Source organism: Polyodon spathula, chromosome 22 (genome assembly GCF_017654505.1).
Source record: "Polyodon spathula isolate WHYD16114869_AA chromosome 22, ASM1765450v1, whole genome shotgun sequence".
Lineage (NCBI taxonomy): Eukaryota > Metazoa > Chordata > Actinopteri > Acipenseriformes > Polyodontidae > Polyodon > Polyodon spathula.
The window spans coordinates 28,068,348-28,094,429 of NC_054555.1; the positions used below are offsets into that span (position 1 = coordinate 28,068,348).

Consider the following 26,082-nt stretch of genomic DNA (forward strand, 5'->3'; position numbering starts at 1 on the left):
GTGACTCTGACACAGGGACTCCCTCTGCCTCGAGTAACCAGCTTCACAATCTCCCCCAAGGGCAGCCAGTCCTGCTTCCTTTCTCAACGGTTATCAGTTCACCAGGCGAGAAGGAAACTCAGCTTCTATCGAAGTTGAAAAAACACACCCCATATTTGGCCTCATTTTTTTAGCTGTTTGTTTTTAGAGATTGCATATATTTCTCCTCAGCTGCATTTTATTTCTACAGACATTTCTCATCAGAGATCTCAACTACAGTTAAACAATCACAGTGCTGTACCAGCTGGGCACCCTGGGAAATGCCAGGGACAAAGAAGAATGCCCTGCAGAGGAATGAACTGGACAGGCAGCAACACGAGACCGTGGGGAAGATGACGGTACAGTGGGACACCTTGAGCAACTCATTCTAGGACAGCTCCATCAGGACTCAATGTGCAAACTATACCACTTTCTACATCCCTCAGGTCCACAGCTGATGCATGAAAAATATCACTGCTCCACAAGGCCAGACTTTACTGTAGACTTTACAATTAGCTTCACTGGAAATCTGCAATGAGACTACAGCACAGTTATAGTGCCCTGCTATCCCTCTTCTCGAGAACTGTCACCTCCCTGCCAGCCAGCCTGTCAGCTGAGGAGGATTCAGCACAGCTCAGAAGGCAAAGTATTTCATGATTAAAGCCTGGTGGTGAAGGGTCTACTGTACGAAACAATTCAACCCTAAACCTGGGCTTTGACACTCAGCGTGCTTTACATCAGGCTTGGTTTTAAGATCTTTTGGCAATAAGAGATGCTGTACGTTTCCTAACAGAACATTATTCACAATCGTGAACAGGCTCTAAGTACTTGGCCACACTATCTCCCAGTCCCTCAGCTCTACCTACTTGACCACACTGTCCCCCAGCTCTAACCTGGGCCACTTGGCTTAATTTTCTCCCTCCCAGCGTCTCAGCTATAACCCCAAAGTAAAGGGCTAGGCTCTAATCATTCCACAGACAGTCAGGGCTGGACCACAATTGCTAGTTTCTGCATAGCTGAACTCCTCAAGCAAGGAACAAATCTTAAAAACACTCTCCAGAAACCTCATTTTCAGAAGTGACAAAAACACTTAACCTTGCCAGTGCTCCCTATCGATTGAGCACCAAGCTGAAAGCATCCCTCCCCCACACTGCCAGGCACGAAGGCGCGAGCAAGAGAGAGCCAGAGCGAGGAGGAGGAGGAGGGAGAAAAAGAGATATTCTCATGCATCTTCAGAGCTGTGACCTTCCAAAGCTGTACAGTAGTGTCTGGTCTGAAACAATCTACTTCAAATATTTTACAGCAAGCAGGGTGTATTTCCACACATCTCTTCGCTGCAATCTGCTTCACAGGGTTTCTTGAACAGCTACACTGATGCATGCACGATATTTAACCTTTTCTTCTGTTGCCATGGTATTCTGTAATCCACTCAGTCTGAAGGGAGGTTGGCTGGGCTAGGATACAACAGAACATGTTTCACACACAGGAGGTGCCTTGTTACAGTACATCGTACCACCATGGGGGCATGTTGCATAATTGCACTGGGGACTCCTTAGGGTGATCTCAGCTAAAGAGTACTGCTGGTCACTGCTGTTAACATATCACTTCCACTCTGGAATTCAAATGCAGGGAAAATTTAAAAATAAAATTTAATAGTGAAATGGAACATTTGAAAACATTAACTCAAATCAGATTCCAACAACAACAACCACATGCTTTGAAAGGCAGTGCAGTCAGAATGTTTCCAAAACCATTTCCAGTCCAAATCAAACATGTAATAAATCCAAATCAAACATGTAATGAATCCAATAGCTCTGGCCTGGGCTGGAAATCACACCTGAAGAAGATCCTTGCCAGATCTCATGCTTTATAGCATCAGCTGTTTCAGAAAGAAAACGAAGACCCCTCCTGCATTGCAGAGGCATGAGAAGCTCCAGGTTTTACTGTAAGCTTTATCAGATACCTTTACGAGGCTTGCAGAAGCAGAACCTGGAAGAGCTCAAGCTGCTTTCTGCTCACCAGGTATTAGTTCAGACACTCTTGTGCCAGCGATCCATCAGATGGATGGTATTTTCACGTTCCCAGGCACTAAACCACAAGGACAGGTATTTTTACTGTACACTTCACAGTTAAACCTGGCCCACTACCTTCCACACTACAGCCCAGCACACTAACCACTGAGCTACTCAAAAGCCACTGCAACTCAAGACTTTCTCAAATAACTGAGATACTCAAACCCACAGCCTTCCACATGCCTCCCAGCATTCTTAACTGCTGGGCTCAATACAACGTACTATGGAGAACTTAGTACCAGGTATCCCAGAAACAGCCGGCTCAGTTAAGGGGCTCACCTGTGCTCCAGGTGGACTTGGCATATCAGAAGCAGAAACTTTATCCCCACAATGTATGATGTGCACAAGGTACACTCCAGCAGTCTGCTGCTGAGCTTAAATGCAGAGCTTTATTCAGTGCATCTAGCAAGTTAGCCTTCACAGCAGGAAGGCAGTTTGTAGTCAGGCTCAATAAAAGACAGACGATGAATAAATCCTTGTCCTTCCACATGTCAAACTGGTAAACAGTCCATCACAATCATCTCTGCTACTAGATCAGATACTCTTCTGTGACTGGCTAAAGATGAAATCACACACAGGCGCAGAGGAAGTCAAAATAACAATTTATTGAGGAGGGGAAAGAGGGGGAACATGTATAATTTAAATGCAAAATTAGAATATTTTTACATTCCGTTTAAACTCATCCAGCCTAAGGCTCAATCAAGTTCGGTTTTTTTTGTGCCACAGATTAAACGAGACCGTTGAGAATGCTCAAGGGAGGAGAACTTCACAGCTCTGGGTGTGCAGGTATCAAACTAAACCAGAGCCGACACACACCAATACACCTGGGGACTCTGCGGTTTGCACACATGCAGGTCACACACTCTCCCTCCCCCTATACACACGCCCGCCGTGAAGGGAAAGGGGAAATTCAGAGTTCAATTCCTACCTTATTCATGATCTGCTTATTGCATGAATCTTATTTCTCAAAATGCTCCACCGCCACGCCTCAGAGACAGAACTGCAGCAAGACAGAGTCATTAGCAAATTCAATTAAAAATGAAGTGAGAGCGATGCAGCACCCACTGTATCTGCATTTTAGCTGGCTTACATCAGAGAAGGTTAGATATACTGTATAGAGAGATTCAGAGAGATTCCTGTACTACACTTTGCAACTGATAAAACATGAACCAGCTTGGACAAAACTGCCACACCCACCAGTCCTGCCCCCACTGGAAGCAGTACGGGTCCAGACAAGTGTTTTGCCAGCATAGGGTTTCAAGTCTACAGCAACAAGGGCCAAATATTGATTGCACAATGGATGCAGTGTAGCAGTTTATAAACAGTGCCGGGCAAGCTGCCAAGGTTACACTATCGTTTATAAGCTCGCTCCGTGCAATGCCTTGAGAGAGCAGGACACAGCCAAACGGATTGGGCTCAGTGTAGGGTTGTGTGTCTGAGCATTACTTACTACATGAACACGGACTGCCGGTGTGAGCATGTGTCTGTGTGAGCATTGTGAGTCTTGCAGAGCCGAGGTCAGATAGCCGCTCGCTCCCCTAGCCCCCTGCTCTTACTCTCTGCTCTCCAGACTGATTCTGCGCAAGGCAGCAAGCAGGACTTCCTCAAGTGGAGTCTGGGCCTCCTGGGGCTGAGCTGTGCATTCAGTTTTGGGAGAAAACAGGAAATCAGCCAAACATCCATTTTATTTTTTCTTTGCTGATCGCATAATCGTCAAGACTGGGAGCTGAATCGCAGCTAATGATCCCAGACTCTCGATGGAGGAGAGAGTGTCCACTCTCAAAGAAGCAGAGCAAGGGTTCAGCGCGATTCACACAGCATTAGCATACAACTAGCTTTGTGTTCCTCAGCCTAACGATGCAAACTCTGAACCTTTAAATGAGCCAAACCCTATGAATGCAGGCTTATTTGTTTACTGAGAAAGGGGAACAAACTTCTACTGACAAGCCGGAAAACAGAAATGTTTGCAATCCTGTAAGAGCCGCATGTGAATAGCAAGCAAAATGCCAACAGCAAGCCTGTGTGCTGTTTAAGGACTGAATCCCGCGACATGTGTTGCTGTGAGAAGTGGCTCATCTTGATTAATAGCTCAGTTCTGCTGCTCCAGCACCCTGGATGCTCAATGTGAAAGACACAGTAAACACTTCTATTGTGCTGTTTTGTAAGGTATTGTGTGATGTTGTTTGGAATTGTATTATGCAGTGCCGTATTGTACTGTTTAATAGGCTGGGTGAAGCCCCCAGGCCCTTATACTGTGCAGCAGCTGCGAAGCCTGCTGGTCTGAACCCCTGGGGTACACCCTCTGCACCAGCACAACAAGCGGGTCACTCACCCTCTCCCTGCAGCGCTGTGGCACGCTTTAACAAACTGCTGCATGCCAGTCTGACCTACAAGCTGTGCCAGGCAAGGCCACCTGAGAGAGTGGGATACAGACCTGTGATGGGCACTTTCTCGCTTGTTCTTTCTTCTAGTATAGTCAACAGAAATGGTGAACAGCTGCATCATGGAACATTGTTAATAAAAAGAATAGTCCATCTTCCCTCACTGCCCCCTGACAGCAAACTGATTTTCTTATGTTCTTTACAGGTAATACACAGCATGCAGTAACACCAAAGTATTATCCTGTCAAATTATTTCACAAACACCTCAACTAGAAGTTTTCCCCGAAGTCTTATTTTGTTTTAATACCAGCTCGGTACAGTGCATGCTTTGTAACCCTTGTCAAGCTAAAACAGTGTTTCCTCAATACGCTATCTCACTGCCTGTTGAACTGTCTGTCTCGGACACTTTCATCTTCTGAGTTTTGTTACACAGGGTGAATTAACTCTTGAATCTCGATTAAAAGCACGATAATAACAATAATAATCTTCACGTCAGTATAACCACACAACAAAAAGGAAGAACTCGCTTGAATTGAGGAAGCTCAACAACAGATAAGGGTAGATAAGCCCATCAAATGATATTTTTTTGCACTATAAACAACTCTGCATTCTCAGCTGCATTCCATGTGCTGTGTGAAGACTGCAGTAAATGGCTTCAATTAACAGCGAGAGCGTGGTTTAACTGCACAGCTCCCTGCAACACCAGGGCCCCGCGCTGAAAGGAAGCGGCAGGAGCTGCAAGACAGTTTAGTTAAGCAGACTACAACAGAAAGACATTTAAAAAGGTGCAGGATTTAAGTGGGGCGGAGAAAAAAAAACCCTAATGCTGCAGAGAAAATGTCAGGCCAAGTTACTGGGCATGGATGGTACAGCAGGTTAAGAACCACACAGCCCTTGAGAACGTTTCATACTGGTGTGAGGCACACTATTGTACAGGCTTAACTCACTCGCCACGCCAAGACCACTCAACACTGCCGACCACTTCACTGGTCCCAGTCTTGGGCATGCCCTTATATTCATATAAACAAATGCAACGATTTAAGTGCAGTTAGACATCCGTGGGGAAATGGGGTAATGGTCTGTTCTCTTTTTTTCTGCTGTCCAGGACTCTTCATGAGACAGCTGTTAATGTGCTTGGCTGTGTGAATTTCTATTTTTTCTGAAGTGTACTGTTAATGATAGGCCTGCTGTCTCACGTGTGAGAAATATTCAAAACAAACAAGTACCCTAACATAGAAGGGAAGGAGGTGTCTTCATGGGCCCCTAACGATCAGAATGCACGGTCACTGCGACACACACACACACACACACACACACACACACATACTGTTCTCACTGATAACAGCCTGCTAGAGCACAACAAGGCAGGAAGTGGTGAGGAGAAAGAGCTGGGAATGCTGGATAGCATGCCTGCTTATTCTGCTGAGGACTCAAATTCACTTCTCCCTTCACCGTGTACAGTGTTCAAGAGCCAGCGAGTCCCGAGGCACTGCAGAGGCAGAGCAGCTACAAGCTTTCCACCAATTTCACAAGAGCCAGTGCACTGAGCCAGTCAAACCACTGCTTCCCACACTGCAATCCAGCACTAACCACTGAGCTACTCAAACCACTGCCTTCCACACTGCAGCCCAGCACTGCGCTGCATACACACTGGCCCTACACTAATCCAGTTTGCACGATATATATTGAAGTGTGATTTCCTCAGGGGAATTTGTTATGAAGTGAAGCTGCACAATCCCCTTGAAGTGCAGAGCCTGGGTAAGGTAAGGGGAAGGGAATGGGAGGAGCGGAGTGAGTAACTGAATTGATTGGTCAATTATTTGTGTCACTCCAATGCCAATTAAAACAATGCAGTGAAAGAGGCCCCCAGGTACCCAGATGACGACCACAGGATAACTGTCCGCAGGCAGCTTTCAGAGACTCAGGAACAGGGCTTCTAATAACTGTACCTCTCCTACCGCATGGTTCTGAACACAGTGCTTCTTCACAGACTGTAGCCTTAGCTCAGTGGTTAGAGTGCAATTCAGAGGGGCTTAAATATTCCCCAATTTTAAAGCTTTTTTTCCATTTTTGCAGCGACAGCTTTTAAGCACCCCCCTCAGGCACCCCTGTTAATTTGAGCTATCCATCAGCACTGATGTTTGAATCTGTGCTGGAACAACCATTTTGCCTTCCCGAGCCTGGGTAATAAGGCATTCCCCTTCCCAGAGCAGCTGTTTCCAGCTGTTTTGCAGCCGCAGCTCATCAGAAAGCAGCCTTCGAGGTGAAACGTGACGAAGAAGATTGCAGCTATTCATTTCTCAGGATCAAACTCTTAACTGAAGCTGTGGGGCCCACACTGCAGCCCTTCCTGAGCCAGTGGACCAGCGTCACGTGCTGTACTGCTTAGTGCTGCCTGGAAAGAACGGACTGGGACTTTTTGGATTGGACTACATTGTATTGGAAGGTGCATTTATTTACATAGAGCGGGGGTGTCCAATCACGGCCCTGGAGGGCCATTCCACTCCAGGTTTAACAAGTACAATTATATAATTAACCACTTTAGGTGGTGGTTTAATTGGTTCAATGAAACAGTTTAGATCAGGGATGGAACAAAGACCAGGACTGGAAGAGACAGCTTTGGCAGCCCTTGATGTAGAGCCTATCAATACAGGAAGTCAAACCACTTCCTTTACAAATGGTATCCGAGCAGATTTCTCAAACACCAGAAAGACAGCTTTTTAAATACTAGCCTGAAAATAATGAAATAACAGGAGGACACAAAACAACACTACTGTGCTCTCACTGAGAAAATACAAATCTGAGAGCGACGGGGTTCTGCACTGAAAGAGCCGGAGCAGTTTTACTGTCGCTATAACGCTAATGTGTGTGTGTGTGTGTGTGCAAGGTTCCTTTTACATTCATTCGTTTATATCCGTCAGAGTCCTGCTTCCATTCAAGCACCGACTCGTAAAAGCAAGCATCCATGGCAACAGCCGTTGTCAAGCAATGCAAAACATCAATTGGCACTTCTAAGGTTGACCAAGGTCAGATGTAGATTAACACACATGTATCCAAACATGGACAAGAATACACACACACTAGGCACTAGATGCACACAATATGAAGAGGCTTATATAAAGACAAGGTTGAATGTTCTCGAACCCAGCCCTGCATTGCAAGCAGCTGCACTCTAATAGGCTTAACTAGCATGCATTTCTCTTTAGGACCCATTCTGTGATACTGCACCTACTTATCCCGAGAGCGGCAATAATTCAAAACGAAATCTCTAGAGAAAGAATGAGAAGCGTCGTACCACTTCCTTTGGTCCTTATGGTGCCAATGCAGACGAAAGCAGTGCAGTGAATTAAACGGCACGCCCCTACAGCAGTGCTGACATTCTGACGCAGCTCGTTACTATTTTACAGTTGATTTTGGTTCTGAATTTACACTTTTCTTCGATCGCCAAGTTCACTTGCTAAGTCTTTGTTCCACTGTGACCTGCTTTTTCCAAAAGAAAACTGGCAACAAAGATTTTTGAAAAAGTGCTGCTAATGTTTTAAAGCCGGTAAGAACTCGCTGGAGACTAACATTGGGAGCTGTGTAATAGTCTAGTAGGTTAATTCTGCTCTAGAAAACCTTGCTGCATCGACACAATCGTCGTCCTCCCTTCATTAACGCTTGGATCACTCCTGACGTTTGGCTGCTGTGCCAAAAGCTAAACAGGAAACAAACTCGGCACCTGCACAGCACTCCGTGGCTGTCTGGCTGTGTTCCTGTAACCTTTAAAACAGCAAAACAAAACACGTTTAAATGAAGTGTGTTTCTCTCCGAGTCCTATATGAATGTGTGCAGGGTGACCGTGCGAAAGCTGCACTGCCTCCCTGCCCCCCTCCCTCTCTCTGCTTCCACCCACGCAGTACTGTATGTTCTCTCTCCAATTCTTCCTCTTTTCCCTCAGTCACGCTCTCTGCTTGACACTCCGGCACCTTATAAAACCAACACTGTAGCTGATGAGCTATTTTTAAAGCCTGAAGGTGGCTTTCATTCTGTTTGTTTATACCCATTAGCTCAGGACTGGGGAGGCTGTTTTGGACTCTGGTTATCAGCTCTACAGCAAAATGCATTCGTTTCTGAGCGTAAGCTGCAGTGTCAGCAGCTACAATAACCGAGGAGGAACCACAGATCACTTCCAGATTTTCACACACAGTAACTGCTCTTTTTGAGTTAACTGAGAACCACAAAAATTCAACTGTGGATGTGCACAGGAAAGGCTGGAACGAGGACAGTTTTGATAAGGTAGATTCCGTTTCCCTCTTCAGTGCTGTACAGCCCAGGTAGAGCAGACACAGACACAGTGTTGGGAAACGCAGCTTCCAACAAAGTCTCCTTGCAGTTTGCAGTCCAGTCCCCTCAAGCAGAAATACTGGCATGGACAGCAGGGTCAATTATTCATTAGCTGGGTCACCTGGGACTAACAAATTACAAGATCTTTACTGGACAAGCTATAGTGATGTAGTGCATTGAACTCGCTGAGAAATACATGGTTATTAATATTCATATTGAGATTTATAACACACACACAAATAGTTCAAATCCGCTCCAGACTATATTGTTTATTTCTTAGTGTACATAAGATATTTCGTTTTTAGATATCCAATATAACAAATTTAAAATGATACAGTTACCCTTCAGCAGGTACTTCAAACTCAATTCTAAAGTTTCGCTCCGCTGACCTACCTGATCAGCGTATCAAACCGAAACTGGCATTTCAAACAGAAACACGCCACTGAATTTCACGTCTCTGACACCAGCTTTGCAAAACATGCTACACAGTCCCTAGAGGCCATCACAGACCAGGTCACTGATCTTTGTCAGGAACTGCCATGAGTAAGGTCTGTTTAAAAAGGATTTGAATAGGCTTGTAAACCCAGTGACTGCGGCTAACTAAAAGAAGCGATGGCTCAGGCGTGAATCAGTGTGGGTCTGCATGGAAGCCAGCTTGATCTTGTTTAAACAGTCTGTTTAACAGTGGGGCCACTAGCAATGTCCCCAGCACAGCAGTCTGTATGAATACCAGCGCTGGAGTGAGGAATGCAAATCCCGGGTACACGGCTCTGTAAATCACTTTACTGTGGGAATGCTTGGCCTCTCCCCAAGACGTGTCCGCCAGACTGATGAAGACTTCTTCCTGCTAGGTTTCAGACCACCATTTATTTCATCTTCTGCACAAACACGCCCCCGTCGTCCTAGAATCAATCCCCCCCCCCCCCCCCCCCTCTCTCTCTCTCTCTCTCTCTCTCTAAATAACAGAGAAGTGCTGGTAGCTGGGTATGCATGCATGTGCAGCATTCAGAAGGGAAGGAAAGAGCAGTGGACAGGGGGGTTAGCTGGAATAATCTGTGAAATATTACTAGGCCGTCTAGCCAGTATTTTTTCCTCCTTTGGCTGAACTCCAGCAACATGACTGTACTGTACTGTACATCGCTGCACCTCCCAAAACGTTGTTACAGAAAAGACCTCTGTAATGCACTTGGGACACACGTGCACCTACAAGGTATTCTGAGGTGTGTGTAGATAAAGGGGGCTCAATCTCCCACCCTGACAATCTACTGTAACAAAAAAAAAAAAAAAAAAACGAGACAGCGTCAAACAGCGTGCTCTCAGCCCTGACAGCGTGAAGCCAGGACTCTCACACTTCCTCCACACCACACATCCTGCTAGCAGTCACTCTCTTCCTCTCCGCCTTCCCCCTGTTACTGTCTTACACTTGAGCTGCTCTGTTGAGAGTGCTTTCAATGACGTGCAGGCTGGGTACAGCACGTTCAATACAGACAGGAGCCCGCACGCACAGCACCTGCATGTGCACATTCACTAACTAGCAGCTGCCACGCTGTTTCACGCAGCTTATTAACTAAAGGCATGGAAAAAGACCTCCAGTGCACATCAGTTTGAACCAAACCATGTTTCACTGCAAGAGCCAGCAAAGGCTTCTTGTGAAAGGCTCATTTTAACAGAATGCTGTCAATTGCGATTTTGATCAATGGTGTGTTGGAATTGATTGAAAGGGAATTGGAATTGAAAAACAGGACCCCCCCCCCCACACACACTCTCTGTACCCCCCAGTCCCTCTGACCTTTCTGGACCAGGCTTCACTGTGCTACTTGCCAGCTCATCTGTAAATAAAACATTCGTCTCCAGAGATCCCGCAGACTGACGAGGGACTTGGCAATAAATCAGGGATGAAGGGAGCATGGCACTTGTTAATTCAGGCAAGGAACACATCACGACAAGCTTCAGCGCACTGTACTCGTCTAGCTCTTCTTTCTCTCTCACCTCATCCATTATTTAAGAGCAGTCTGACATTGCTCAATTCAATCTCCCATCACAATAGAAACGGAGAGCGAAAGGGAATGGGTACGGTTCATCACCAGATCTGTCTCCAGCCTCCTAAAGTCCTCTCCACCTAGCCTGTACTCCAGATGTACTCATGACACCAAGCCCTGGCAGAGACGAGGTATATAAGAAATCAGCGCTCCACAGCCGCACATTTGATTCCATTCTCTGTCTCCAGACTCGCTGCAGGTTCTGTGAAAGCTGGACTGCCAACTCTCCCTGCCAGAGAGCTTTCAGCACCTACTCCCTCCAACGTGGAACTGTGCCCAAACCGATCAGGTGTGCAGACAGCCACACTGAACCTCTTCTTTAAACACTTTCTTTGCTGGTTTGGCATTTCTTATTGGCGCAGAGGAAGCCAGGATCTTTAAAATGTGCTTCAGCACCTGCAGGGCAGACAGGTGCTGTGTCCAGCCAAGCAGAGCATCATTTCCTTTTGAGTTCTGCATTGCTTGTGTGTGTACAGGACTTTGAGATGAAAGGTGCTTTTTGTAAAATGAAAATAAATAAATAAAACTGCAACAGGTCGAGCACACAAGCAGCTATTTTGTGTTCTTCAATTTTTACATGTTAATGCTGCACCACGCAAAGCTTACTGTGACACAGCACTTCATTTCTTGAGAAATGGCTCCACAGAACAAGACAAACAGCTGGAAACCCCTGCTACAGAAGAACAAGATGACTTTGAAGAACTGAAACCTCTTGCTAAAATGAATCATTCAAAGAAAAAGAAAAGCAAGCCTCAAAACAGACCTTCAAATGAAGTGTCAACAACCACTTAAAATACAATTCTGTTCTTGATAACCGTGGAATTCAGAAATGCTGAAAGAAACAGAACAAACCCAACGGCAATCACTTCCACTGGAAGACTTTCAGTGAGGCTGAAATGTTTAATCACTGAGTTTATGTTCTTTGACTAAACTCAGCACTTGAGTGCTTCACTTAAGAGCCCTTTCATTCCTGTTTCCTTGCTTCAGTACAGTAACATCTGCACCTTGATGAAATACTACCCCGACCCTCCCCCCCTGCGGGAGAGAGGAGGAGGAGGAAGCAGAACTGAGGAAGCAGAATGCCCGAGACAGTTCTGGAACCACAGCTTTTGGAATTCAAGGGGTCAGGTATTATTATTCATGTCTGGAAACTTCCCCTTAGTCATTAAGAAAACACACGGCAGCTACAGTTCCTGTTGTTTTTAACTGTCGATCCACGCAAATAATTTTTTTTAATTACAAAATTAGCAGACAGCTTCAAGGTCACCATTCAGACTCATAGTGTACTTTTGACCACTGGACTGCAAGAGATGTCTTAAGCTGCGGGAACACAAAGACACTCTGCGGCTTGTAGTTTGGTTTCAGGAAACTAGGTTTCAGGACTCTGCACAGCACACCAGGGGAGACTTGGAGGTTAAAACAGCAAAGTTGCCTCAAACTAGGTCTCCTGGAACCAGGTTTCAAGCCACTGGTCCTGAAAAAGTGGCTTCATGTTCTTTAAGCTTTAGACAGCAGAATTATTCCTGAAAATGTATCCCTGAAAATAAAGTAGCATGGAAAATTGGGGGGGTGGGGGGTTGTAATTTGATTGCATGCTGCCACATTCCAAGAAAACTGCCTGATATACGGATTTGGCTTCAAAGAACATTTTACATGGTACAGGTCTGGTGATTGGAGACCACAGACTGGGAGAGAGCTGCTTTCTCAAGACATGACTGGATGCTGATTGCTTATTAAACGCACAAGCACTCTCAGATAAGCACACACAGGAGTGTCACCCGTCACACAATCAGCAATGGCTTTGCCAATCAACCATAAGTGCATTGAAGGATCTCAAAGTAAAGTGCTCCACGAAGATGGCATACGATAAGAGAACGATTGACTTCATTCACTCTATTCCATCAGATTGTGTTTGATAGTAAAGACAACGGACTTCTTTATCCCCTTGGCTTCTGGGAGGATACGGAGAACAGCCAGCCTAGGTTTCATCATTGCTCTTACATAAACATCTATAGGGCATTATCTATTAGTTTCTTTAAGAAATTGATCACTCAACATGTGTTTCCCCTATAGAGTTGTTTCAGTTGCCCCAGTACTAGGAGTTACCCATCAAGCCAGGAAAGGCTCACGTTTGGTGTCTTGTGTTTCCCAAGTCTGTTCAGCAGAGCTCAGTACAGATCTTTGCTATATTAATAAATAACCAGTCAGGCAGCGCTCTTCTTCTGCACCAGCGGACCAGTCTGTTTACAGCCCCTGACTTGCACGGCTGGGACACAGAGAATCAATGGGCAACGATCGGCCAATCGACTGTTGAATTGTTAACAGCACATTCAGTCTGTACCCAACTGCATATTGTATAACTGGAAATGTACACACCCTACCTCAAAGGCATTAATATACAAACCCAGAGAGACGCAAGCTTTGTGGCCCAGAGGCTAGTCCAGCCTAGTACCAATGATGTTCATTTTTGCCTAGTTTCACCCGGATAATGCTCAGAGCCATTCAGGCATTTACCATGAGTAGAGCACAGCTCAGGTGTGACGAAGCAAAACCTGGGATTGCAAAGGAAGTCTTACTTCCATTCCCTGCAGCTGAAGATAAGATAAGAGCCGAGGTCAGGCTTTGCAGTGTTCATGCCTCGTCCGCTTCCTGGCCATTGTGAGACTGAGCTGACTCAACAGAGCACAGGAAAGCCTGCACGCGGGTCGCCTTGCAGCAGCAGTGCGCAAACAGCAATGTATAGCACCCCCTCCTCCTCCACACACACACCTACACTGCTGCCAGCCGGGCTGCACGCACGCTAACGCTGCTGCTTCACTGATTGAGCCCGATCTGGACTATTAGGAGGCACTGCTGAGCGTCTCACTCGACAGCTGGGAAGTGAAAGGACATGCAGAGAAGTTTTTGCATTGTCAGGGTTTCTCATGTTTTTTTTTTATTTATTTTTCATTATGAGCTATGAGGGATGTTTTATTTTTCAATGCAAAAGCTTTGAGAATTTCAATTTTTCAAATTCAAATTCTCAATGCTCTTTACTACCAAGGCATCGGAAGCACAATTTGTTAAGAAAAAACTAAAAATATAAATAAATAAACAGAAATTGGACATTACGATTATGGCTATTTTAGAATGGTCTTCTTTCGGGGGGGGGGGGGGGGGGGGGGGGGGGGGACTAGAATGGAACGGATTACGTAAACAACAAAAGACTCTGGCCATTTGGGTCCACTAGAAAGAGATTTTCTACCTTGCTGTCTCCTCTCTGCATGCAATTTATATGCTCACATCTTTATTTCATGAGCACCCCACCCAGTTTCATTTAAATGAGAGCTATGCTCAAGAATGCAGAAACATGAGCAGAATGGGGTGGTGAACGCCAGAACAAAGATCATATACCGATAAATCAGGGACCAGGGTATAAACAAATAAACAAACAGAACTAGGCATTTTCACAACAGTTAGCTTGTTGTCTTCTCAACAAGCATGACGCTGGATTTAAGCATTGGAAAGGTTCACAAAGACACAACGAATGCTGCTGATTCACAAATGTGTTCTGCTTTGCCGAAGCTTTCTGACCTGGAGCCCCTGGTACCCTCACAGCAGACAGCACCACCCTGGTAGGAATATTTTGGCCAGCTTGGCAACAGATTAAACAAATGCACGCAATCAGCTACCTGGTTAAAGTGTAGTACTGTCTCCTTCATTTTTATAAAGTATTCCGTTACACAGGAATGCTTCCAAAAATAATCCTCCAAAAGTAATGGGAACGCATTCAAATAACCTCACTTCAAGAAAGACTGAAGAATGCATTTCAGGTCCAGATTAAGACTTTTCTACTTTTAAAACTAAAAACTGCAACAGCAACAGAGTCAAACAAAGCCAAAACCTTCTGTCAGCTGCACCTTCGAAGAAAAACATTTATTATACAACAGCAATATAATACCGTACGCACTTACAAAGCACCTCACAAAGAGCACTGCTGGCATCAGGGGTGAAATTCAACAAAAAACAGCAGGTGCCAGGTGTGAACGTTAATAAACAGAGCCCATGTGAGTGCCAATGGATAAATGCTTCTGCAATGTCTAGACATCAGTAGATTATCTTTTTTGAATACAAAATAAGCCTTAAATAACTGATAAAATAAAACCAATTTCAGCATAACCAATCCTGAAAGCTTTGTACCCTCTGCATGCATCACTCAGTCACGTCCTGTAATACCACACTTCAGTTAAACCTGAAATCAGCATTAATAAATATTACACTGTGTAGTCACTGCTGCAGAGTACTGTGTCAAGATATCCTGAAAAAGAGGAGATTTTACAAAAAAAAAAACACAACAACTGTGCTGTAAAAAATGATACAAAACAGTCTTAGTCAAACAATGCACAACAGGGGCTGACAAATGTAATGCAACAGCCACGACTATTAAAAAGAAACGACGTACCTGACTTTGCCATTTTAACCTCCACAGTATTCTCTGAAATCATCCCCATACTTTCCAGAGCCAGAAGTGGCCTTTTTTTCTCCCCCTCGCAGAACGGCCAATCACCTTCTGAATCCAACCGGATTCCTGAAGAGTTTCATTTAACAGGACAGAGCTTTGCATAGCTAGCGTGGACACAGGCATGACTTGAATTTGGATCCGTCCTATAGCAGTTCATTGCATTCGCTCTCGAAGCCACAGTCCAGGGCTTACTGAGCTGGCATTTTGTGATACCCCCACTCCAGCTTTCCTGTGGACATCCCCTTTGGGCATGTTGAAACAAAAAACTAAAACAAGACATGCAAGCCCCTGTGTCAAAGGCTAATCCCCGTGTAATCAGTGTACACAAGTGGGCAATCGGCTCACTCACTCAACACCACCAGCAGTCATTGAAGTTCAGAGCTGCCCTGAACTGCAGCAGCCTGTACACAGCGCCAACCCGATTGTGAGCTGGTAGACTAAGCTGTGACACGCCTGGTCAGTGCTTGGCTGACAGGCTATCATACAAACTGTTTTGGGGAGCCAGCACTCAAGTGCAGTGCAAGTTTCGAGGCTGGAATCAGGCACCAACACTGTCAACACAGATAACACTTCAGTCAAATCTGTCAGTGTTCTCAAAAGCGAGTACGCAAATCGTGTTTCCCACAGAGTCCTAGAGGTGTGCTGCGTCATTCAGACAGGCACACCAAGCAAGCTTTCAATATTAAAGACAAACAGTAATCATACAGACAACAACGAGATCCTGTGATATCACAAAACGGAATGAAGATTTAATCTGGCATGAGGTCTTTCTCAAAGCTCCGTCCCACGCTCCCACTCTGAGTGCTATGCCAACAGATTCAAGAGAACATTTCCATGGTTTTGTGGCTCCACGACCAAGCTGCTGTGACACTGTCCACGGACCTGTACAGTTAGAGGCACTCTGTCATGCAAATCCAGACAGCCTTTGCATAGCGACAGTAAAACCAACAGCACCTTACGTACATTGCAACTTTATTTGCTAAATGCAAAACCTTTTTACTACCAAAAATCCATTTCCTGTCCTCTAATTTGCATTAGAAACATGATGATTAATCTTGGGCTGGGGATACATGGGTTCTCTGCTTGTCAACTTTTCTTTAAATGTGGGTAAATGCAGATTTTCACCTCTAACCATCAACTACCCGAGCTCCAGCTGGCAGATCCACCCAATGCTAACATCCACAAGAACACACATCAAGCTAGCCCGCTCTCCCAGGCAGGCAGAACACGCCCCCGAGCTTCCTTTGGATGAGACGCAGCAGGAGCCCCTATCTTAATCACGCTCAATTCCAATTCAAACCAAAAATCTGAAAATCTAACAGATCTACAGATCAGCACGTACTTCCAGCCTGACTACTTAGCACTGACCCGGTCTGCAAACTGCATGGCAGGCTGGCACAGCAGATAGGTATCCCGCAGACGAGAAAGTTAGCGACGGGGCTACGTACCGATTTTCTGGTTGAAGATCTTATCGAAGGTCAGTTCATCCCTCTCCTCCAGGTATTTCTGCATCACGCTGCGAATGCTGTGGGGAGCAAGCACATTCCGGTTAATCGTGAAAACAAACAGAAGCGACAAGCAAAGAGCCTCCGGGACTACTGTACCACACTGCAAAGACAACTCCCAGTGATCACTTCCAGCAGCAAACAGGGGGAAGCTGCTGGGGGCTCTGTACGACTGGGCGTTACTGTCATACAAAAACAGGCAATGTTTTTACACTAATGGCCTTCGAGAACGCCAGCAAACTCAGGGTAACGAGGAATAGGGGCGTAAGGATTTAAACGTACCTGCCTGGGAAGCACAGAAAAAGCCTGTAGAAACTCCACACACCTGTGGCTTATACATTAATAATGATAAAAAATAAATATTCCACTTTGTTTTATTTAACTACCCATCTCTGAGGAGCAGTTTACAGTGAGACGTATTGATAATGCAGTCTGCTCTCCAGACCAGCTCCTCAAAGCTGTTTACGAGTAATAAATGTGCTTTATTAATGCCGATTGACAGGTAGCAATGTGGATCGTTTCACTGGCTTGCTCCCATGTGTAACGCACTTATCTCAGAATGCCTGTTCCCTTAATAATGAATGACTACTTAACTTGCAAATTGTGTGGTACAGCACAGAAACAAGCTGACAGATGGACAGGTTATTAGATACAGAGATAGAGAAGCAGTTTCTCAACATCCTGGCCGGCCCGGCATTTACAATTCTGCCCCCAGAGACTTCATGCATTAAAGGTGTAAAGCAATGTGAAACTGTACTGGTAACCACAAATCATTAGATTGAATGGACCCCTGACACCAGGGCTGCAGTGCTACGCTTGCAACTCTTTCTCTAAGTGCTAGAAGCGTATAATTCAGTGCTTTAATGCAAGGGCCCCTATGAACAGCTATGCGGTGGTTTTGGTTTTTTTTTTTTGCTAGATTTGAAACACTACCAGTTTGATTTTCTGTGTTGCACAGGCATAAAGTGAATCTGGTGCAATGTTTTGCAATGAGTCACATCTAAAAAGCCACCCGTATGAGCCAGCTTCATGAGGTTCCCCCCCAGGGCAAAGCCATTCATTGGCAGGCCTATGGTTACAATAACTCTGCAGATGGAATGACTTTCACCCCTCTCCACTGTGGCTGCAGTGTCCACAACATTTAATTAGGGGGTCCAGACAGTATTTTAGAATACAATGCTGATCAGGGTTTATTTCTTCATCCTCACAGTGTAGGCTTCTACTGTTTCTGGATCACTGGGTGAATGAAAACTCATTGGACTCTCCCCACTGACATTTACTTGAGGTTTTTAATTCAATGTTGGAAAATGATGGCTGGCCCAACCCCTAGAGACCAAGGGACTTGTTTCAATAAAACAATAGATGAATAAAATCACTGAAATAGCTTAACGATTTGAATAATACCGAGGGGGAAATGTACAAGCACTGCACCCAGCCTGCTTTCACAGCCCACCAAGAACCACAAGTAGAGCTGGCCAAATTTCATTGAACTCCTTCTGCTGAGAAGCAGCTGTGGGAAAGCGTGACTACATTATCGGTCTGCATCGGCACAGCAAAGCTGTCGCTGTGGTTTGCTCTGCAGTGCTGTCAGCAATTAGTTTAGTTTTGAGTGCCCAATTATTTTACCCCCAATTTGGAATGTTCAATTCTTTTTTCTGCTCGCCGCAGCGATTCCCCACACAGCTGCTCAGGAGAACTGAAGGTTCTGTGGGGGTCCTCCCATCTCACGACTGAGTCAGTTGCTTCCCCTCGCCCGCCCCCATGAATATCTTTAACCAAGGGGTAAAAGTTTACAAACTGTGGATTCGCATTAATAATAAAGTATATAACTGATCTGGTGTCAGTTTAACTGGCTATACATATCTTACATTCCAGCATGTCTAAACAGCTGAGCTGCGCACATTTCACATGTGGGGGAATCCTCGCTGCTCGCCGTATAGCTGAGCTTCTGCCTGGCTTAACGCTTTCTCGAACACAGACAATGGCTCCGATTCCCTTTCTGCTTGCACCAGGGCAAAGTCTGCACCCATTGGAGGTAGTAGAAAATAAGCAAAAATAATCCACCCCCTATTTAAAAGGTTAACGGTCACGACACCATGTTAGTTTTTGAAGCGCACAATCCTGTTACAGTACTTGATGTGTGTTCCCTACCTTTTGCCTGTAGTTATGCTCCAAGTAACTGTACCATAGTTCAAAAAAACAATATGCTGTGCCCTAATTGTAATCACATGTTTTTTTGTTTATTTGTAATGATCTTAAAATCAATGTAGTTTATAGCCATATAATGCATTTACTATGAACAAAAAGATGCTCACAATGCAGAATGTGCTGCAGGTAGCCTCTATAAAGATGCATATATGCAGAATACATTTAATAGTGTAGCGCCAGTTTAAAAAGAACAAGACTATAGAGCTTTTATATTAAAAAAAATTAAAAAGAGAGCAATCCAAATGACTGTGCCATTAATCCCTCCCACCTAAACCATTAGTGGTGCACATGGCACTCTAATGAAACTGCCAGCCTACTCTGCCATCGCTCCGCACTGCCCCACAGCACACTGCCATCAGGTGCACTGAGCTCCCAGCATCCCCACCCTGGCTGCAGAGCCCTGCCTCAGGGAGCCCAGTGTTCTCTGCCTTCTAACGAGCCCCACGGGACAAGAAAGTGATTTCAATTGATTTTCCCTTTTAAATGTGCGATGCATTAAACACCCTGGGATTTGCAAAATCGCTTCTGTGGACTCCCTGTTTACATACAGGGCAGTCAGGATCCTGAAATCTCATAGGACAGACAGCCCTTAAAAACCCTTCTGTACCTGCTGTGACACTTCTTATAAACCTAGTTCAAAAAGAAGTCTGCATTCTATCTCACTTCATTCCTTGTCTCATTAAAACCTGAAATGTTAGAATTACTTTTTTGCATTATTATTATTATTACCATTGCCCTCTCATTCACGTACCACAGTACTGCCCAGCGGTCATTAACTCTGGGATTCAGGATTTTATAACTTCATCTGTCAGCTATTATAAAAGCCGCAACAAGCATCTGGATATCGCCATTTTAAAATACAGCCCACAGAGGGGACCGCAGAAAAGAATTCCTTCAATTCCTACTGGGTTTGAAGCTCATAAAGAACAGTGCAAACTGTACTGATGACAAGAATTCCAATCAATAACAGAGTAACTCGCACTGTGACAGAGTAAACTGGAGGGTTCCAGATCACTGGATTTATAAACCGTTTCATCTTCTCTCTCTCGGCTCATCTCTCCGAAACCCTCTGCCCTTCACATTCCTTTTCTTCCGATAATTGACTCCCAGCCCTCTGTTATCTTGTGGGATCAAATCTGCGGTGTTAACTCTTTAAATCACGGGGGTGTTAACAAAACACACACACACACACACACACTTGCCATAGAAAACCACTTACACAAAATCACACAGCATCAAAGAGCTCTTTTTAGGCAAGCTGAAGCAGTTTAAACAAAACCTGTGAGAAGTGAGGACTTGCTGTGTTTAAGACACCCGGCGATAGCAGCCTTGATCAGGCTGTTTTTCTCTGAGCTACTGTTCTCTTTCTCTGGGTAGATCCCATCTAAAGTGCTCTAGTCCATACTGTACAAGAAGCCACACGATGAGTAAACTGCACAGCAGGCTCTGAAAAACCGAAAACAATACGCTACGGCTACAGATGCCTGCGAGATCTCTTAGTTTAATTAGGATTCTAAACTTCCATGACTTCTAGCAAGAGTATCTCTACATTGCTGCTGAAAGAAACCACTGCAGTCTCTGCTGGGTGATAAAAAAAAAGGATGTAATCAGAGAGAAGGTGTCGGCAAACAGAAATCTTGAGTCAGCATCATCCCGAACTGCCACAAGCTTGTATACATTATTTAAAGCTATTCCTTCTGGGCAGGTCTACTGAGATGCAATCGTGCAACATCTTGTCTGGAATGATGTCCTGTTCCCATTTACAGGGTGGGGCAGCAGAACAGGGACTTGTACCCCCAAACCCTGGACTTGAGTTCTAAAGACAGAGGCTCGGTCCAGTTCAAAACAACCCTATCTGCATTACTGCTGCAGTGCTGCTTGCTCTTGGGATCTGTTGAACTCATTGAGAATATTACACAAAGGCAGGGGCCAGAGCGCTTCAACAGACACCCAGCCTGTATCTTGCAGTGCACAATACCACAAAACAACCAAAGAAAAAATACCCCAAGGTTTGATGAGCATAGGATAAACTAGAAGATAAACAAGATTTGACTTCCTTTAAAAAATAAAAAAAATCTGAATACCACACAGTCACACACAGTAGCACTCTGCCATTTCAAACTGAAACTAAAAAAAACTACAAATGGTCAATAACCTTCAGTGACTTACCCCCGACCCTGGCAGAGACAATGACAAGCCACAAGCCACAGGTAGAGATCTGATTGCAAGTAACCATTTAAAAAGCAATGATCCTGAAGACACGCTGGCCAGGCTGATGCCTTAAATAATCTGAACACTAAAGATCAGTCAGTCTGAAGGGTGCTGGTTATGCTTATTAGATCAGCCAGAAAATAATACTGTATTACAATCCCAAATGCCATGGGGGCACAGGGTCCAGAACCTGGAGACCCAAAGCTCAACCTGAAAAAGGAGAATGGAACCATACAGGACTGCGATCCGCTCATATCAGATCCAGAACCATCACAGAAACAGCAGGGTTGAGCCTGGAGTTGGGGAAAGTAACTGATGCAAGAAGAGGAGGCAATAACTATTCCCTCTGGTCTAGAAGCCAACAGTGCTGTATACAATCACTGCACTAACTCACTACAGCACATTAGTAATAGACTCTTACACACTCAGATACAGCCTAGTCATTATACTGCTACCGTTTACTGTCAACTAGGGATGCAATGGTTATGATTTTCCCCCACAGCCAAACTCACATCTGCATAAATTTCCAAACCAACGACAGCGACAAAAAGATCAAACCAAAGCGAAACCGAGTTTATTTGGATTTACTGTTATGAAAAAGCGTTCTGGCACTACTCAGGCTAGCACTTTCTGGAGCTCGCTGCACACTTTGCTGCATGTAGACAATACGCATTAATATCCCTTAACGTCAAAAACAGCTGAAAGAGCTGATAAAAATAAAACTGATCATACTCCATTTGCATCCCTACTGTCACTGTGACCCCGCTGTGACTTCACTTGATGAATATCGACTCGTTCAGGAGCGATGGAACCCTATCCGGGATCACAGTAAAGTGCATCCCAGTCTGTCCTGCTCAGTGGCCCTTGGATTAATCACAGGATCTATCCTGTAGACTATACAGGGTCACCAAACAAACAAAAACAAAGCAGGCCTAAATCTATTAGAAGACGATTTTATCCAAAGCAGCTTACAGAGACTAGGGCTGAACTGTGCATCACAACTCATCCACAGGTCAGGGCACAAGGAGGTTAAGTGACTTGCTGAGGGTCACACCCAGTGAGTGAGTGGCTGGGATTGAACTGGGCACCAGCTGGTGACAAGCCCCTTTCTCCAACCACTGGACCACCAAACATCCTTGTTTATTTATTTCTTAACGCATCAATTAATTGAGGCTGGGGATATAATCCCTTCAAAAATCAGAATATACATGCATGGCAACTAGAAACCATCTGATCACTGCAGCCTGCCGCAGTTCAAAGCACTTCACCCCTAACAGTTACTGGGGTGCTAAAATCTCATGTATCTGGCGCTGGATCACAGGTCTCGGTGCTAGAATTAACACCAGGGCTATACATTACACTGCTAATATTTAGCCTGGGTCCCTGTTTGGCAACCAAGCACTTTTTTTTTTAAACCCTATTTAAGGATTTTCAGCTTCCCTCAAACAAACGCTGCTGCCCTAAGCCAAATATGCCCATTCACATGCATTTTTTTTATCCTTATTAAAAGCAGATGGCTGCATTGTGTCCTATTTTATTAATCGAGATTTCGCTGGGTTGCAAGCTGTGAGCTGACTGTGCAGGACCGGACAGCCTTTTTTTGGGCTAGCCTGTGAGAATGTAATGCACTTGCTTACTGCATTTCTCCATAACCTATTTATTCGATTCCAATAGACAGCTGATGTGATAAACTCCAATTATACACACTGCACTTTATAGAGGGGGTGAGCTAGTTGCATTTATACACCATTAGATTAGTTTTTCAGCTGTGCAATTACTGCTCTATTTTAGCGTATTTTTCCTCATAGGCCTGTACAGTACAGCGTTTTACATGCCATACCTAAACGCCAACCACTGTTGAAACTAACCGAATGTAACTAGGTAAACCCTTTTATTCGGCCCCTATATTGTACAGTACCTGTATGCACACTGTGGCAACCACTACACAAACCCACCATTATTTCAAGGCTAAATATTGACTTTCCTTCACCACGCAAACAAACTTGATATTAGGTGGCCACACAGCTCCTGAGGCCTGTCAACACACCCGCGACCTACAGTTAAATTACTGTTCAGATCTGCAGAAGGGCAAGGTTTCGGGTAACAGTGAATCATGTTTACGTTATACACATTCAAATAGCGGCTCAATGTCCTTGCATTAAACACACCATTTCACTCAAAGGCAGCCAGAGGATGGGCGGGACCCCGTTTAAAAGGTGACACCACGCAATAGCCTATTGCAGTTTGACTCTGTCTGCCAAACTTAGCTTGTGTGTTACCAATGGCACAAAGGTGAGTTGCGAAACAAGAAAAGCACAGTGCAGCCTACCATTATAAACACACAAAGCAAAAACAAAGCATTCTGGCGTAATAATACAGCCGTGCTGCTGACTCGTTACATTGCTTTTGATCAGTCCATATGCATGTGTGTATGCATGTACGACGTATGCATGTAGGAGCGAATGAAGGAATGCTATTTTGTTTATTGTCTGCGACAGGAAAAGAAAGTGTTTTATTGTTTAGATGAAGCTGTTAATTTGCAACTGTACAACATATTTATTGGCAGCATACATACATATATATTTAACCTGCAGGTTATTTAGCTGGACTAGCAGTAAACAGGATTACCCAGTGACAGCTAACATGACCCCCCCTACCCCACCCCCCCGCACAGAGCTTCAATCACAGCAACGCACGGACACGCCGTGATACATTAGCGATGAGAAATGCTTTACCTGGGTTCCGGCAATATGATTTTTTTGCTAGCCCGGGCCGCCGGGGTAGATTTACTTTTTTCCATCGCCATCAGATAGCTGACATCAGCCAGCACCGCCTCCAAGTCCGCCATCTTCCACACGGGAAAAGAAAAAAAAATACAAAAAAAAAAAAAAAAAAAAAAAAAACCCCCCCCCCCCCCCCCCCCCCCCAAAAAAAAAAAAAAAAAAAAAAAAACGAATTCAAAACGAATTCCCTCCTACCCGTTAATAACCATTTCAATCGCTGTTTGTGTCTCAATGTTACTCTACCAAATTCGATAGACTCGCACTGAATGGGGTTTTTTTTTTTGGAATGGGGGGCTCCTTACTGTTTTTTAAAGGGGGGGGGGGGGGAGAAAAATCGGCTTCTGCAAAATAAACACAGACTTGTTGCCTGCTGTACAAATAGAAATGACACGAGGAAGTATTTCAGTTGTAAACTGTATTGTTTTCTAATTTGAATCTCGCACAGAAGTGCTGGAATCAGCGGTCTTGCTGTGTGGGGTATTCCAGTCCGAGCTGTCAAAGCCGGGGTCGTGCTGAGGAACACACCGCACTTTACCTCCGAGGCCACACAGAAATAAACTCCGAGGACTACTTGCCAGAAACCGGTTTTTGATAATTCTCCCCAAAAAACAATTCAACGATTTGAAAAACGGGTGCAGAATTATAAAAAATAATAACAACAATAATAATAACAATTTAAAAAAAAAAAAAAAAAAAACAAAGTTTTCTCCAATACTAAAAACATCCAAAAACCAAGAGAAAATAAAACGAGGCCAGTTTCCTTCTTGGAGAACGAAAATATATTTATGTTTATTTAATTTCTTGGCTTGCATTTAATATTATTACAGCCTTGAATTTAATATTATTACAAGCCAGTCACCTCACTATATTTGTTTTTACAGCTATATATATATATATATATATATATATATATATATATATATATATATATATATATATATATATGTTATGTTTAAAAAAAAAAAGACAGTCTTGAGTAGTTTCGTTCTCTGTGCACACGATATTCTTTGCCGTTAATAGGGGGCCGGGTAATTGCCAATTGGTATATTTTTAAATTCAGTATGTCACACGAATAGTTAAAGCCAAACCGAACGCTTCTCCATTTTCTGGCTTGGTGAAGTGGTATCAACCAAACTGCAAAATCTTTTTTAAAAAAGAACACGCTTTTTTTTTTTTTTTTTTTTTTTTTTAAAGAAGGTCACCGAACCGCCTTCTTTGAAAGATTCTTTTTTATCATTTAAGACGACGATCCTTTGAAAGCTAGCTGTTTTGAAACGTCTTCATTTTCCCACTGTCTCTCCTTCCGCCAAAAAAAAAAAAAAAAATCAATTTTGAAAAGCATATATATATATATATATATCTAAAAAGAATATCACTAAAGGCAAAAATGTTCTTAGACACGACCCTTCTCCGGGCAAGCCTGTCTCTCATCTAACAAACAAAATGCGTGTTTTTAATGTCTTCGTGAATTGCGATCGCGCGTTTCGATTGATCTTCATCGTCTCCGGGTATTACTGATAGCACACCTTCTTTTTTTGCGATTTTCTAGTAACAGTTGGTGTTTTTTGCCCCTGTCACAGCCCCGCTTCTCCCTGCTGCTTCGCAAGGCTGTAGCAGACGCGCTTGTGCGAGTTACTTCCTCCCCAGCGAGCTAGACCAAGAGCCCTTGGAAAACACGGAGCTGGATCGCTTCGCCGGGATCAGGATCCCGAAATCAGGAAATAACCTGCAGTGCGCAGTAAATAAGATTAGCTTTTTTGTAGAATAAATCGCCCCTTCGTCTAAATTCCTTGCATTATCGCTGCATCACTGCATTTATTTATTTATTTATTAAATATACTTATTTAGTAAAATAAAAGTGCATTGGAGACACTGCCCCCTAGTGTTTAACACAGTTAGTGGATTGGAGACACTGCCCCCCAGTGTATAGCACAGTTAGTGCAATATATATATATATATATATATATATATATATATATATGTGTGTGTGTGTGTGTGTGTGTGTGTGTGTGTGTGGATATATATATATATATATATA

The 26,082-nt window shown here is 44.2% G+C and overlaps 1 protein-coding gene across 1 annotated transcript in view; it reads right to left on the reverse strand.

Annotated features, from left to right (window-relative positions):
• The window catches only part of LOC121297126 (beta-adrenergic receptor kinase 2-like), a 41,932-nt gene extending 16,247 nt beyond the window's left edge, over positions 1-25,685 (reverse strand). The window contains exons 1-3 of the mRNA XM_041223189.1: positions 25,571-25,685; positions 23,997-24,109; positions 16,786-16,862 (exon numbers count right to left, since the gene is read on the reverse strand). Coding sequence (XP_041079123.1) covers positions 16,786-16,862; positions 23,997-24,109 — 190 coding nt within the window. The 5' untranslated portion in view covers positions 25,571-25,685. The remainder of the gene's footprint in view (positions 1-16,785; positions 16,863-23,996; positions 24,110-25,570) is intronic.
• Positions 25,686-26,082: the final 397 nt, after the last annotated feature.